This window comes from Anabas testudineus, chromosome 23, assembly GCF_900324465.2.
Source record: "Anabas testudineus chromosome 23, fAnaTes1.2, whole genome shotgun sequence".
In the NCBI taxonomy this organism is placed as follows: domain Eukaryota; kingdom Metazoa; phylum Chordata; class Actinopteri; order Anabantiformes; family Anabantidae; genus Anabas; species Anabas testudineus.
This window is the reverse complement of record NC_046631.1, coordinates 636,434-653,898: the sequence shown is the minus strand read 5'-3', so window position 1 is coordinate 653,898 and position 17,465 is coordinate 636,434. Positions and strand designations below refer to the sequence as shown.

Here is a 17,465-nt window from a genome sequence, read left to right as displayed (position 1 = left end):
ACTGCAATCTCTCCTCTTCTCTCTCTTTCCCTCTCCCTCTCTCTTTTCCCTCTTCCTGTCTCTCTGTCGAGCTACACGTCATTCCACCCTTTGCCCTCTGGACCTGTCTGACTCGTCCTGATGCCCAACTTCTGGCTGGAGATCTCGTCGCCTGGATCCACCGTTTGCCCTTTGGGATGCGTTTGGAGACTGGATTGGTCACAAGCTACTATGATGTCGGTCCCGGCCTCGGCGGACGTCGGAAGCTGTTTCTTGGAGGTCTCGACTCAACGCTCGATAGTCAAGGAATGGAACAAGTCTGCCTGCAATAACTAACTGGACTCCATATTAACTTAAAAGACATTAACTGTTATACTGGACTGCCTGCTGCCTACACAGCATGTAATCACCCATATGAGGATGGGTTCCCTGTTGAGTCTGGTTCCTCTCAAGGTTTCTTCCTGTTGCCTTCTCAGGGAGTTTTTCCTTGCCACTGTCGCCCTCGGCTTGCTCATCAGGGACAATCACATTATTATGACTCATACACGTACACTGTTCATGTACTGTTCTTTGGTTGTGTAAAGCTGCTTTGTGACAATGTCAATTGTAAAAAGCGCTCTACAAATAAAATTGAATTGAATTGAATTATGACTCATACACATACACTGTTCATGTACTGTTCTTTGGTTGTGTAAAGCTGCTTTGTGACAATGTCAATTGTAAAAAGCGCTCTACAAATAAAATTGAATTGAATTGAATTGAATTAGAGGCAAGTAGTGGAAGGTTTTAGACTGGCCAAGTCAGTCCTCACACAAACCCCATAGAGCATTCATTTTAAGTGCTAAGAGGAGACGGAAAGGATTAACTACTTAACACAAACAACTGAAAAAGGCTGCAGTGAAAGCCTGGAAAAGCATCATAAAAAAGGAATGCAAAAGTTTAGTGATGTCAGGGGTTCACCGGCTTAATTTGGTTATTGCAAGCAAAGAATTTATATTTAAATATTAAGTCTTACTCACCTTAATCTATATCAAGTCTACATTTTCCAATACTTCTTGCATGAAAAATGACGATAGAAGCTGCAGATAGAAGCAGAAATGTTGATCTTTGGTCCCATATTCAACCTGGGTAGACTGGCAGTTGGATATCATATCTTGTGTTCCCCCAAATGCACTTTCCAGTGATAATCAAACTTCAGTTACTCTGAAACTTTTCTTTTTGCAGGACAGGAATGTGGGCCCTGACCTGTTACCAGAGAAATGCTTCTTGGGAATGGGTTGCACGAGTTGCTTCCCCCATCCCTGGTTCAGTTTTATCTGCACCAAAAGCACTTAAAAGAAAACATTATAAGACTGAGATAACATAACACTTCTGCTATTACATAACCAAAATTGCTAAAAACACTTTAGAGGTGATACTAAATGTATTAGTATTATAATTCTATAGGGAGATAAATGAAAGAAATGTCTGTGCTTTACATTTCTCAATTGTGAAACAATTTCCCTTGCTCCAGTTCCTGCAGAAACTTTCTGATGAAAGTGATTCATTAACATCACCTCAAACTGACAATGCCTGGCACACAGAGATCATCAAGTCAAATGAAAGCAAATAACCATTAGCATAATTCAGTATATGAAGCCACATAATTGTCACATCCTATAATAAAAATTCAACTGATTTCCGCAGTGTATTTTCTCTGTCACATCATGTCTTCTGCACGCTAAACACAGTAACCACCCACCCACCCCTAAAATGGACTGAGAAGGTATATCACCCAGACTTTCTTCTGCTGTTTGCTGCATGCGTGAATGCACAACTCCACACAATGTACACATAATCAGGTCCAGACCTAATCCTCTGGAGATTGGCCTGAGTGCAAGCCATCCTTTATTTGGCGCAAGGTCAGGAGCAGCAATATTTGACTACACAACAGTTAATCAAAAATATAATAAAAATCACCCAGTAGTTATAAACGTTTGATTATGGTAATGTCCTTTGGTGGCGCTGTTGCTTGAGTTTTCGTGAAAAATTTCTAACGTCATTTTCTCCTATCCTGCTCCTGCCCGTGACGCACTGCTGTGTACCGCTGCAGTAGCCAAAACATTAGAAAACATGACATTAGTGACTGAGCTGTGCACATCAATCCAACATGTAACTTTTCCACCCAGAAGATTGAATCCTGCTGCACTATTCCCATTATAATTGGCTTTTGTTTTAAGAATGAAAGGATGCCACAGTGTTTGATGGAAATTTAAATTATCAGCCTACAGAGCGCTGAAGTCAATGACACCCTGAAACAATGTATGGGCATGGTGTCCTGGGGTATCTCCTCCTAAACCTGGACCAGGGCATCACTGAGCTCCCGCACAGTCTTAGGTGCTAGCTGGTGAAATCAGATGAATTGAAACATAATGTTTTTCCTCTCCACTGTTGCCTAAAGCTTGCTCAAATGGGTTTGTTGGGTTTTCTATATAATCATTTATACAATTATACTCTGTAACGTCTTAAACCTTGCACTGTAAAGTGCCTTGAAACACGTAGAAGATACAGAAGAATAATACATTTAGGCAAAAATCTACTGGACCAAAATGAGAATCATCAGCTGATGGCAAAGATAATTATTCAGGCAAAGATAATTATTCAGTTTTCACCGGACAGAATTATGATGAGAAGAGTTACTAGAGAAAACCCACTTAATTATGACTACCATTAGGGGGCAGCAATACACCCAGATGCACCTACACTGTCGGAAATGAAGAAAAGAAGAAGAAGAAAGCGGAAAAAGCCCCATGTCAGATCAGCTGAAGTTGTTTGATGTGTTGTTCGTTTCAGCATTTTTAGATTAATAAATACTATTTCTTCATTAGCATGTCTGCTAGAAACCCTGGAACCACGTTCGGTAAGGAAAACTCTTTTCTCCCTCCGTTAAACTGTAACAATGTCACGTCTGTTACGAACCCATGCGGACACGTGCCTTGTTTTTTGTGATTTTTTTTTTTCCATTTACAGCTTTTTATTCCGTTATGCAAAGTTAACGTATGCAGATGGATGATTGTGTGGTTTGTCTTTTACCCATGTTTAACTAAAACAAGCGACGTCAGTTGAGTTTAGCTGTAACTCCTGAGAGCTTACACGCGACTTAGAGGTAACTGACCTGCAGAACATCGAAATGACAAACGTCACAGCCCATAAACAACATACAGTTAGTGTCAAAATAAAAGTACAAAAATCACAGATTTCGAACTGCTGTTTAACACTATATGTTGTGTTTAAATGACAAATTACTATAATGCACTAGAATTTACTTATTAACTTACTGTAACGTGCAGCATACTGTTAACTATTATGGCATGACCGCTTTAACTGCAGTCACCTCGTGACAGTGTAACTAACTTAACTAAGTTACACATCTAACGGCCTTAAACTGATTTAACACAGGTTTTTTAAGTGGTCATACTGTATGCATTACTTCTGCAAGAACTAGTTGTATATACATGTCAATACACTGCTCAAAATATAGAAAGGAACACTTTTTAATCAGGGAAACATCAAATCAGTTAAATGTGTAAGCAACTAGTTTTGGAAATTAAGTTATACCCTCTGATTACTCTTGGATTCATACTTTCACTCATCCAAAGACTGGAGTGCTGCTCTTTTGTTTACACCCAGGATCAGCTGATCCTACTGAGGACGGCTGGCGTAAAAGATCTAACTTTGTCCAGGACTTTAAACGCCCCTGAGGAGATCAGAAGGAGGTCAACGAGGGAATGCAGAAAACGTAGAGGCGGAAATAAAGAACAGAGAAGAGCGATGCACAGATGGATGATGAGGCTTGCTGTTCTCATTAACAACAGCTGGTGCCCTCTTGATCATATAACTATGATATAGTTTGTCTGCAGCCCTGACATTGAACTGCTGACTGTCTGGCTTTTATTGGCTCTATATTATTTGCCTAGTTTTCCTACACCGTATTAATTGTTTACATTCCTCCATCTGCTAACTCCACTGCTGCGTGTGATGTCATTCAGACGCTCACCGCCAGTCTGCAGACCAGACACCCTGACACCTTCTATATAATCTCTGGAGACTTTAATCACTCCAACCTCACTAAGACACTTTTTACATTAACCTGTATTTGAGGTTTACCATCAGCAGGGAGAGGACAGTGAACCTGATGTATGCTAATGTTTACCATCTGGGAAAATCAGATCACAACCTGGTACATCTCTTCCCACACCTTTTGTTCAGAGGCAGCCTGCAAACTGTAAAAAGGTGGACAGAGGTGGCTGACATTGCCCTGCAGATGCAGACCGGAAGTCTCTTTGTGAAACTCATGGTGAGGACATTGATGGACTGATAGACTGCACTCAAGACATTAAAGCCATCCTTAATGACAAAAAAAGGCATTCAGGTCAGGGGACAGGAAGGCTGCTAAGAGGGTACAGAGACTGCTGTCTGTCAGCATCAGGGAGGTGAAGGAAGCTTGGCAGGTCTCCCACTGGGCTTTTCACAGATGAGAGCAGGTTCACTCTGAACACACGTGACAGACATGAAAGGTCTAGAGAAGCCGTTATCCTGCCTGTTGCATCGTTTTGCATGACCAGTTTGGTGGTGGGTCAGTGATAGCCCGCCGATCAAATGCCGCCAGGTTGCACCTCAGACTGCCCAGGAGCCTTAGTGATGCCTTGCACCAAATCTGGGAGGAGATACCCCTGAGCATCATCCGTTGTCTCATTAGGAGCATGCCGCGACGTTGTCAGGCTTTTTTGAGTTGTTGGAATTAAATTTCTGTAAAATTAACTAAACTGCTGCACCATTTTTCCACTTAGATTTTTAGGATGTCTTTAAATTCTGCCCTGTGTGTTGATAATTTAGTTTTCCGTCAAATGATATTCTTTCTTAACACATCACCCAGACCATATCAGTATTAATTATACTCATTGAAATCTGAGATGTTCCCTAATATTTTTTTGAACAGTGTAATATACTGGATCACATGCACTAGTTTGTTTACCACCTTCTACAGACTGGAATATGGGCTAAATCTCATGAGAGAGCTGCTATTAAAATGAGCTATACGCCCATAACTTCCGGAGGATGTGGGATTCTTGTTGATCTAAGGATTTGCTTGTTTAAATTGTTTCAGTAAAATTATTTTATTGGCTTTTAATTACTTTAATTACAAACACAGAGGAAAGGCTGCAGCATAAACACTGTAACTGTATTTTCATATCTGCTTACTTCACTCACTAATCCCATTGAGTTACTCACACTGGTTCACCAAACCTTTTTTTACATTCATATGATTTAATTTTTTGTTGCATATGTGTGTGTTAAATGCTCTCATTGTAGGCTGTAGATGTGCCTGCAGACATTTTTTGTTAATTGGCTGGCACGAGCACAGACATCGCCGATTAATTAAAAGAGTCACACATCGCCTAGATCGTTCAGTCAACTGATCAGTTGGTCGACCACTACTAATTATCATTTTCAATAATAAACACTCTGTATCAGTCCATCGATGCAGTATGTCAGACAACAGCTTTAAAAACAAACCCAAACCCTGGCTTAAATGATGTTTATGTATATATATTTACTAAGTTTTGTTTTTCTTTCAATGTGGGCACTAGACCTGGAGTGGATATCCAACATTAGAGTGAACACACAAGCTGTCCTGAAGCGAGCTCAGCACATCCAAGGACAGAAGATCTGCAGGAACCAGTGGCAGGTAGATGTTTTGTTTCACTTGCATCAAGTGTGGCACTTTTTACCCAGTAAAACAATAAGGTACATAAAGTAAGTTCATATAGATATGAAAGAATAGTCAGTATCTAAAGTAATAAAGTAACCAAGGTGAAGAAGGTTAAAGGTAAGTAAAATTTACAATCAAATATTAAAAAATAATAATTAGTTTATTACACAGAGTTGACAAAATATATACAGTTTATAAATTGTAATAGAAGGTGATCCTGTCCAGCATTATTTATCTCTAACACACTCTCTCCTGACTATCCAGTTCCAGTCAAACCACAGATGTTACCTTCTTGTTCAGCCTGTTGCCTCACCAACCTTGATGCCACATCCCTAGCACACAACCACAAACAACAGGGCACTCGCAGCTTTAGACTGTTAATCATCACTAAGATGTTGCACACATAAAAAAAGAAGCCTCCTAAGGCCTGTGTGAATTGTTCAGTCCAGGTTTTTGTTGATGTGGACTCTAATATATCTTTCCACAGTCTGTGGGATGGTGAGTGGCACTGGGATCTTCTACTTTCTGAAGTCCACTTGTCCAATCACTTGTTGCTGTAGGAGCTGTAGCAAAAGTCAGAGTCTTTGAAGTGCATTGAAGTGCACCAATGCTGCTCATCACAACCTTTGATTTACAGACATCTAGGTACTCAAACTGAGGTCATTAAAATTGTCTGTGATCCACTCCAAATTGTCTGTTAATCACTTCATACAGGCATGCAGTTCACCAGCTGAAAGTCAGCTTCCACAATAAGAGTCCTGTTTTCACAATAAAAGCCCTCATACCTAAAAACCTAAAAGGAAAGGCGCAAAGTGGCTTGATTATTCAAAATATTAGCATTATTAGCAATATGATAATATATGACGTCTGAACTGCGCTAGAAATTTGAAACTAAAAGCATACAAAATGTTAAAAGTGCTTACTCTCTCAAAAAGTCTGTCGTTTTCATTTCTCCTTTTATTATTTACTGTCTACTTCTTGTTTTTAATTGACCTATGTCTCTTTTATTTAGACTTCTTTTCTGACAGTTTTTCTGTCCTTCATATTATTATATTTTCACCTTCCTTGCACCTTATTTTCTTGTTTTCCTGCCATATATTTTTGGCCTTACCTCTGTCCATCAGGTTTTTTTTGACAGATTTTTACCCTTTCATGACGACTTTTTACCCTTTCAACTTTTCTTTATGTTTTTCTTTTAGATAAGGACTTAAATAAAAACATCCAGTGGTTAAATGTTATGTGGCCATGCAATACGTGTCATCAGTCTTTAGATTAGCAGTTTCAGAGAAAACTAGTGTCTGAGATTGTATTGGGAGTCATTCACTACTGTTTGAATTATAGTCTTACTGTATTTACGTTTGTCTGTAGACATGAGTTTCAAACATGATTCAGTGTTGTCTACATTTGACCATGGTAGCTCATCACTTGAGCCTCTATGCTAATATCTGATCAAGATGCCAATTGCTGCTTTTTATTAGCAGTTGCAGATGAGTAGCAGTTGGAATTTCTGATTATTATTATATCACAGATTTTGTAAGTGCACATGCTGTACGTATGTAAAAGTCTGTTTGCCTCTATTTGTCCAACTGTGGCAACTAAAAAAGAAAAAAATCACTGAAAATGTGGTCTGAAAATGAGAATCTGAATCTTAATTTTTCCTACATTGACCTGTGATACAGTATTAACAGTAAGACAAAGATTCTGTTAAAAGTTAATGATTTAAAATTGTATCATCCAAGTCTACAGATAATTTGTTGAGACAGATGTCACACTAATGTCCAGTCTGTTTTAGAATTATCTATGAAGATGGAGTCAAACTAAAAGTATTTGCTGTGACGTTGCATGACATTTCTTTGTTTACAGGCCGCCTGGCTGCTGAAGGGTGTAACATGTATTGACCTTACAACACTGGCTGGAGATGACACACCGTCGAATGTACATCGGCTCTGTCTGAAAGCCATACAACCTGTCCGATATGACCTACTTAAGAAGATGGATATGCATAACAAAGGTTTGTTTTGTCTGCCTGTTTCTGCCGTTTAGGCCACTGCAGCTGGGTTCCACTGTCAACATACTGTTCACAGGTGATAAGAGTTATTAATTTATTGAGACGCAGGCAATGAGGACTGGGGCACAGTTATAGTTTGAGTGAAATTATACAAAGTCTGCAACACATGATCACTTTCACATTCACATCATTGTGTTCACAAAGGTCATCCATGTGAATGGTATTTAAAAATAAAAACTAGGAATGGAATGGTTAATTTAAACGGTGGTTTACTCCCCTACATCAGGTAAAGGGTTACCTACCTAGGGTTACCAAGACGTACATGCTAGACACTGCTTTGCAGTTTGGTTGAGGTAACTAGTTAATGTACATTTTTTTACTCATACTTTAATTTAGTTTAACATTTTTATATACTAATGTTGTTTAATATATAACTAATGTTATTTTAATTTTTAGCATGTTTCAAAAATTCCGTCATAATACTGACAACATAATTGTGCTATTAAATTATAATGCCGTTTCATCTCAACCCTAACACTAAAAGCACCTGGGAGGGTCTACTTTTAAGCTCAAAGTTATTATTGCTTATTGTAAACATCAGCTAGTTGGTGTGTTAATGCATAATAATCACAAATGCATAAAATGGCTATTCTTGTGTGAATATTCTGCATTGCATTACATCAACTTGCACTTCTTTTGACAATTGTCAATGATATTTATAATGTGTGAATGTGAAATTATTTTGGGTGCATCAGTTTGTGTTGAATTCTGACACTGTTGTTAGCACAGCTTGGTGTAGCAGCTTTCCATTTTTAGCCAGCACTGATTGTCACTGTTTCCAGTTCAAAAGTCAAATAGCTTGTCATATCCTCTGTTATAATATACTTACTTACTCACGAATCTTTATCTTGGCCAAAGAAATCATGGCAGTATTTATTAGTATTTAAAGTTGTTGCAACTTTTTGTGTAACTAAGAAATAGATTGCCCAAGATAAAATTCAGTTTTCACTGTTATGTGTGTATTATATGAATGATAACTGAATGGGTTAGTGATATCATTAAGGTTCCAACAACTATGACGATCTTGCTTTATCATATAAAAACATATAGAAGTGTGCTGTGTCTACAATACACTGTATTGCTACCGGTCATGCAGTGGTTTATGTGTGTTTTTGTGAACAAAGTACCACCTTCTGGTGGATATCAAGATTTCCTAATATTTCCAAATGTAGAATGGGAGGCAGTGCCTTTAGCTGTCAAGCTCCTCTCCTGTGGAACTAGCTCCCAGCTCGGGTTTTGGAGGCATTAGGGGTCCTTTAACAACACCTTCATTCCTTATGCTTACTCTGCCTTGTTCTTGCACCTTGTATCTCACTTGTAAGTCGCCTCAGATAAAAGCGTTTGCTAAATGACTAAATGTAAAAAAATGTTTTGTTTTTTTTTGTATTTCTGTTGAAATGGTTGTTTATTGTGATACTTTTCCATTTCCCTTCTTTTCAAGGGAGAGAGCACCTGTAACAAAGCAAACCAATAAAGTTATTTGAATCTTGAATTGAAGCATTTGGGAATAGCTGTTTGGGCAAGCAAGATGATTTTTACCAGTTGTTCACATTTTCCTTTCTGGTCCCTATGTTTTGTGTTTTATCAGGAGTGACTACAGCAGCTGTGTGTGTTTATCCATCCCGAGTAGCTGATGCTGTCATGTTACTGAAAAACTCCAACCTTCCTGTTGCCTCAGGTTGGTGAGATACAATACATAGAACATGTCTTTACTGAAACAAGCTTACAGTATATTAACTCTTTACTGCACAATTGACTTGTGTTTGACATTTTCTTTTCTCTCCTCTCCCAGTGGCCACTGGTTTCCCAGCAGGCCAAACACCTCTGGAGACACGCCTGCAGGAAGTTCGTAGGGCAGTGGCTGATGGTGCCACTGAGATTGACATTGTCATTAACAGAACACTTGCCCTTACAGGACAGTGGAAAGGTTTGCTGTAATCTTTTTGTGTCCCATTCAAAACTGTTTCAGATCTTAAATCAAAATCTGTGTTGATCAATCTGGGAAGGGTTACAAAGTTGATACAAAGTTATTTGTAAGGCTTAAGGACTCAGCAGGTCCACAATGAGAGACGCTAACTACAGAATAAAAAGACTTCCCCTCCCAGAATTGGTCCACTTTCAAATTAGAGATAGCATCATGCCTCATTGAGGTTGTTACAAAGATGCAACCTCAATAAAGCCCAGTTATCGTGACTCTATAGACAATCAGTAGAAATGGCATCTGTAGCAGGCATTTGCATTGGCATTTTTCCTGCTATTGCTAATGCTAAAATACATTGAGCATTGTCTGAAATATAACACTCTTAGATGACCCTTTCCTTTTGGGATAATGTTGTAGGGATCAGTCAAAACCTGAACTGCTTGGATGACTGAGATTTAGCTACATCTGATGTACAACAGAATTCTACAAATAGAACACTGTACCTAAGCTATAGAGGTGACGGTGTAATATTGGATGCATGCTTTATTGCTTCAGGGCGACTTACCATAATAAGGGAAATGTGAATTCCACTCTGTACCAGATAATCCTAAAGAGGGACGTCAGTTGTCATATTCACAAAACTTCCTAAGCCTAATGTTGCTCCTAGAGATTAAATTATAAGAAAAGTCTTAGAATTATAATATTTTCTTTTTAAAATACTGTTTTACATTGGCGATTTTGGTATTGCATAATGTTGCAGCTTCAAACTTGTATTGTCTTTGTTAACAGTTTAGTATCAGTTTAGTATACACAAAAAGAGAAAATAAATCAAGGTGGACTCTTTTCACATCACTATAAAAAAAAATAGATTTTTCAATATAGAAGGACTTCATATTTTTATTGTTTCCAGTTGTGTTTTTGAGTTGAGATGTATTGCCTTTCAACAGCATAACGCAGTCTGATTGATGTTCAAACCTTTCTGTTTCTGTTATTCTTCACCTTTGAAATGACTGACAGTACCTTCTCACTAACTTTTTTGGTTGTGCTGTAAGTCAAGCATGTAAGGGGTTTCATATAGTCCATACAAGTGGATAAAGTATGATAAGTTGAATTTCGAGTGGTGTGGTTTTTAACTGAAGGTGTGTCAGTTGTGAAATTGAATATTTTTTAATTTAGACATTAAAGTGTGAGGGTGATAAATGTGATTTATTGAAATATATGAATTAGTCAAGATTACTTTTGTTATTATAGTGTAGTTCTAGTTATGATTATGACTAACTTTTTTTCTGTATTTCTCTAATAACCACAACAAAGGTTTGTCAATTCAAAGACAAAAGATTTAGGCAATGCAGTAGGTTCCATTTTGTGTTTTGAATGTTGGAGATAGGGTGATCTTTTTGGTCTATTTGGTAATGATAAAGTATATCTATTTTTCTGTCTCCCTCTACAGCTATGTTTGATGAGATTCGTCAGTTTCGGGAGGCCTGTGGTGATGCCCACATGAAGACCATCCTGGCTGTTGGAGAGCTAGGCACTTTCACCAATGTGTACAAGGCCAGCATGGTCGCTATGATGGCTGGTCAGTCATATCATAGCCTTATTTAACATGTCTGTCTGGTACAATCACAGTTATTTCTTTCTGCCTAGAAAGTAGTTGTTTCAATTCTATTCTATTTTCTTTGTATAGCGCCCAATTGCAACACAAGTCATCTAAAGGCACTATATAGTGTAAGGTTTAAAACCCTACAGAATATATCTGTATACAGCATTATATAGCAAACCCAGTTGAGCAAGCACTAGATGACAGGGGACCGGGGTTGGCTACTCCTGCATGAGAGCAACCTTAAAAGCCTGTGGTATGTAGCCTGTAAAGATAGATTGATCTAATATGGACGTGCTAATCAAACGTATAACATTGTGGAGCAACCTAATCGGGATAGGGTCTGAGAGACATGTTGGTGGTTTAGATTAATTATTGAAATCAACTCATCATGATCTACTGGGAACAAGCTAGTGCGAGTGTGGTCTGACAAATGAATCTAGAGCTGCTGTAGATGCAAGACCAACCTTGCCAGTTGCAGGGAGGATCTAATCAATTCGTTCTCTAATAGTTATGATTTTATTAGAAAAAGAAATTCATATAGTCATTGCTGCTGAGAGTTAAGGGGATACTAAGCTTGACAGAACTATGACTCTGTCAACCTGGCTATTACTTTATTAATGAGGAATAATATGTAGTTCTAGCTTTACGGGGGGCTTTTTAAAAATATATTATGTTAATTACAGTTAACTCGGGCAGGTTGCAAAGTCATCTTTTCTGCAGAAAAGTGAGTTTTAATGAGTGTGTGTGTGGAGCTCGCAGTCTGGCAAGCGTGCCTTCCCTTCTCTCTGATTTCTGACTCCTTATCCCCTTTTTCAAACCTTTTCCTGAGTCTTTATCCTATCTTTTTATTACCTGTTCTTATCAATTTACCACACTGGCTGAACATCTCTATTCAGAACATTTAGTTTACATCAATTACTTCTAAAAGCAGACAAAACTTCTTCCAAAACCTTGTTGTTGTTTATGTTGCATGGATTGTAATGAAGTCACACTATCCTCTCCGGTTATTAGCCAAGTCACTGTGACCTTTCTCCACACTCATGCATTTACAGAACTACACACACCGAGTTGGGTGTGGTGTGTATAAACCCCACCCAATCAGAATAGCTTATATAAGATTCTTAATGTTCCTAATGTGGTGTCATATCTGACAGAGCAGTCATTATGGAGCTGTCCACACGGATCATACAATGGCTCATTTTTTAATCATAATAGGTGTACAGTAAGGTGTACAGTAAGTAATTCAGTGATGTGTATTGTTCTCTGAACAGAAAAACAGAAAAATCTGGTGACTTTTTTTTTCTCTGTTTCATTTGCCTATAGTCTATGTTGCTAAAGGTGTTTGAATTCAAAGTAGAAGTTGGCCAGATGATGTAATTCCTGCTGTCACCCTGCTTGTGGCGCTGCTGCTTAGCATTTCCTTTTGCCTTTTGAAAAGGCAGTCTTGTACAATTGACCTCTCAGCCCCTCATGAGCAGATTTATACATACACATATGTATGCTTAACTAGCCATCATATATTAAGCTGATTACAGAACCAAATTGTCATGGGCTCTGATAGAGGTCATTAATAAAATGCATTGCTTTTGTCGCCACACTCCCTCTTAATCTCCCCTTGTTCACATGAATTGCATATGAGATTCCTGAAATTGCATGACAATTTCACCCATTAGTCTCTGTTGCAGTCTATTTTACCCTGCTGTTCCCTCACTAGTATTCCCGTGCCAATGCAAATGAATAAAGCTTCATTACTGCCACCCACATTTAATAACCATTATCCGTTATCACGTAATTAAGACTCACCATAAAGACTCCCAAGGATTATGCCAGTTTGAGGAAGAGGGGAGAGAGGCTGAAAAAAGAACTGACTGGAAGACATACAATACATAGAACATGTCTTTAATGAACTAGAAAATGTTCATCTTGTTCTCTTCAGTAATGAAAAGTCATAATACACCATGAAGACAGAAGGGGTGATTTTTTCCTTTCTTTTAGTCTCCAGAATGTGGGCAATCTATTAAAGAGCTTAATTTCTTGTTCTATTTTTATCGTTAATGCTCATAAAGTAGAGTATGATGGAAGAAATATTAAGAATTTTATTGATAAGCATGTAACTAAATCCCCAGTAGCCATCAAGCATACACTCCCCTCCAAAAGTATTGGAACAGTGAAGCCAGTTCAACATTTCAGCTTTTATTTCCAGGTGTTTACATCTGGATCAGATACACAACCTAAAAGATAGTACCTTTTGTTTGACCTCAGTTTTCATGTGATCAAAAGTATTGGAATAGATGACCCACTGACAACACCAAACTTGCATTCTACTTTTGTGATGCTTTTTTTGGCTTTCACTGCAGCCTATTTCAGTTGTTTGTTTTGGGTGGTTACGCCCTACAATCTCCTCTTCAGGTGAAATGCATGCTCTATAAAGTTTAAGTGTAGAGCCTGACATGGTCCGTATAAAACCTTCCACTTCTTGCTCCCGATGAACTCCTTTGTTGTTTTGGCAGTGTGTTTTCAGTCATTGTCTTGCTGCACGATAAAGGATCTCCCAATCAGTTTTGTTGCATCTTTCTTTAAATTGGCAGGCAAAATGTTATGGAAGACTTCTGTGTTCATTTTGCTGCTGCCACCATGTGTTACAGCATCATTGAAGACTGAAGCTATGCAAGCCCAAGCCATGACATTGCACAGATTTTTTTGGAAATTGTTGAGGCTTATCTCTGTAGGTTTTGGCTAAATCCAGCCATCTGGCTAATGAGTGGTTTGCATACTATGGTGTCTGTACTTTGTTTATGAAGTCTTCCGTGAAATATAGATCACCATCTATATTTCACGGAAGACTTCACAGGGCAGGAATGATGGTTTCTGCTTCTGATGTCATTTGTTTATGATCTTTACAGGTCTTACAATGTTTTTTGTTATCAATCATCTTTTGTTTTTTTAGTCTACTTGTTTGACGTCTATTACTTAGCACACCAGTGGTTTTGTTCTTCTTCAGGGTTTTTCCAAATGGTTGCACTGGCTATGGCCAATGTTTGTGCAATGGCTCTGATTGATTTTTCATCTTCTCTTAGCTTCACAATTGCTTGTTTTTCACCCATAGAGAGCTCTCTGGTTTTCATGTTGGTTACACCTCTAAACTGCCTAATTACCTCCACTAGGGGTCCTTAGGCCTTACAGGGTTTACATTTACATTTAGTCATTTGGCAATTGTTTTCAGTCTCCAGAAAACATAAAGGAACTGGCCTCAGTGTTCCAATACAGGGGAGTGTATATTATTGTCTTTGCAGGACAGGTCAGAGTAACATTCTGTGTTCATCTTCTGTATTCACCGTTTAGCAATACATTGTCACTTACTCTGTGTCCTTTTATTAGCAGCTTATGACATGTTAAAGCTTCACAGGTCAGACTGTGAAGCAGTTGTATAGAATCTATGTTTTCTAAGCTGTATTATAAACATATATATGTTGCTGTATGTTTCTTTTAAATCCGACAGGATCAGACTTCATCAAAACGTCCACAGGAAAGGAGGCTGTCAATGCTACTTACCCAGTTGCCATAGTGATGGCAAGAGCCATCCGTAACTACTTCTTGCGCACAGGCCACAAGGTACAGTAATTAACACCTGTCTTTGTTTACGTTGTCTTAATAAAGACAATGGAAAGTGTCCTGTACACTACAGATTTACTACATGGTACATTAACTACAGGTAGGCCAATAAGTAATGGAATAAAGATACATCTTTTAAAATATGTCCTCTGCACTCCACCACATTGAATTTGAAATAATGTAATTCAATTCCTGGGGTTTGACAAAACTGTGGCATTAACCATCCAACTATTTTCAGACACACAGTCTGTCACACTATTTTGGAGGGCTTATAAATAATAAAACAAATGGCTGACAAGCAGTTGTATGGCCAAGAGTGGCATGTTTCTCCATGACTAATTAAGCGGATGAGAGGCCTGGAGGATGTTCTTAGTGTTATATTTGCATCTGGTAGGTGACAACTGGCAGAACATTTTAGTCACGCAGAATGGGTAGCAAAACTCGCTTACTTGTGCGACATATTTAATCTGCTTGTCTTCAAGTTAGCAGAAACCCATTAGACTACAACAGCTGAGAGGCAACTCGTCTTGTCTCATTATCGCTTCATTTCCTAGAAATGTGTAAAATATTAGTTATTGCAGCTTTAATGTGGCTTTATATTTTACCTTTAATGTAAAAGGTAACTGGTGCATCTACCGGAATTTAACTTCTCCAGTTTCCAATTTTGTAGCACACTGTAATGCCAAAAGCGTGCAAGATAGTGGGAGCGATTGTTCAAGGCTTAGGTTGTGCAGAGCAGCTCTTTGTGAGAGCTGAGCCACAAAGGTTATTAAGTCACATTTATATGGTTAATTTTAACCTTTTAAAGCCAAAGCTTATTAGTTTGAAAATCACGTACCCATAATAAAACGAGTATATATCTCTGCAACCACAAGGTCTATTTGAATAATTTTGGTAACATAGTAAAGGGAACACTTGTGAGATTTGTTAAGATGTATAAATATGAGTATATGTGTTATGGGGGAAGAGTAAATAAAGATGGCACAAAGCACAAATGAAATGCAGGGTGGTAAGAAGTTTGATATTTATTTAGTTAGTCGCTATTTGAGCTGTGTTTGATTAGTGCATGGTTTCACGCTGTGTTTGCAAAAATGCTTCTTTAGGTCGCCCAACTGGGTGACTTTGCCTAACATGCCATCATATGAAGTACATTGAGCAAACAAAAATCTATTCTATTCACAGCAACTTAACTATTAAACTTACAGTTTCAAGCAGTTTCATTATGCTTTAAGTAAAGTGTATGTCCACTTAATAGAGGCTTGTGTTTTCCCATAGGTGGGCTTTAAACCAGCAGGGGGAATCCGTACAGCTCAAGAATGCCTGGTGTGGCTTGCTCTGATTAAAGAAGAGCTGGGCAACGACTGGCTTAGTCCTCATCTGTTCCGTCTGGGAGCCAGCAGCCTATTGGCTGACATTGAGAGACAGGTGAGGGGTCATCATAAATACATACAGTAATGTTTCCATGTCTTACCTTTTTGTTGCAGTGGTTATATTAATTGTATTTGTTTTTCTGTGTACAGATCTACCATTATGTCACTGGACAATATGCAGCCTATAATGAGCTGCCCATTGCCTGAAGTTATGGACTTCCTGTGAACAGTGATCATTAATACAGCACACTTATATCTATAATTTGAAGACTGGGACCATTAAGTGTGACAGAAAGAAGACTGTTTATATTACTCTGTATAATTTAAAACACTGATTAATAAAGCACACGATAGCACGTTGGTGTACTGTGCATATGAAGAAATGCAAATGGTTGCAAAAAATATAAAATATTGTTTAGACACAGTTTATGTTAATTAAGATGCAATTCAGTTTTCAGAAAACACATTTCCCATAAACAAATGAAAAAATACATCAGCATTGACATCATCAAATTGTGATACACCAGCCTCCAGCCTAACATCACAAGATGATTACAGAAAACAAAAGACAATATGTACAGTCAGATCTCTATATATTTGGACAGTGACAACTTTTCCATTCAGACATAACCGTTTGTCCTCTTAAGGGTTTACACGGGGGTAAACCCTGGACAGGTTGCCAGATTATCACAGAGCTGACATACACAGACAAACAAACATACACAATCACATTCACAATTAATTAATCTAACATGCATGTCTGTGGATGGTTGGAGGAAGCCTGGAGAAAACCTACACAGACACAGGACCACATGCAGACTGGGTTTCTTCTTGCTGTGAGGCCTCATTGCTAACCACTACACCACCATGCCACCCAATATTAGATAAACTGTGTACGTATTACAGGTATTTTTTATTGAAAGAGCTCAAGTCCTAATTTTAGTTATACAAATTTATTTCGACAGGCAGCTGCTTGGGAGTTCCATGGCCCAAGTGTGTATTTTCTCATTAATTCATTCAAAAGTAAGCACATAATGGGTCTAGAGTTGAGTTTTGCTATTTGTTATTTGTTTTGTTAATTAATGTTGTTGTTGATTGTCAATATGAAATCAAAAGGGCAGCTGCCATTATGATGAAATACCAAATTAAATAAATTGATA

The 17,465-nt window shown here is 38.2% G+C and overlaps 1 protein-coding gene across 1 annotated transcript; it reads left to right on the top strand.

The window, feature by feature from the left end:
• The first annotated feature begins 2,739 nt into the window (after nucleotides 1–2,739).
• Nucleotides 2,740–16,661, top strand: dera (deoxyribose-phosphate aldolase (putative)). Its single transcript, XM_026363406.1, has 9 exons — nucleotides 2,740–2,878; nucleotides 5,610–5,707; nucleotides 7,595–7,742; nucleotides 9,388–9,477; nucleotides 9,592–9,726; nucleotides 11,171–11,299; nucleotides 14,823–14,935; nucleotides 16,211–16,360; nucleotides 16,456–16,661. The coding sequence occupies exons 1-9, from the start codon at nucleotides 2,848–2,850 to the stop codon at nucleotides 16,510–16,512; spliced, it is 951 nt and encodes a 316-aa protein (XP_026219191.1). The 5' UTR covers nucleotides 2,740–2,847; the 3' UTR covers nucleotides 16,513–16,661.
• The last annotated feature ends 804 nt before the right edge of the window (nucleotides 16,662–17,465 follow it).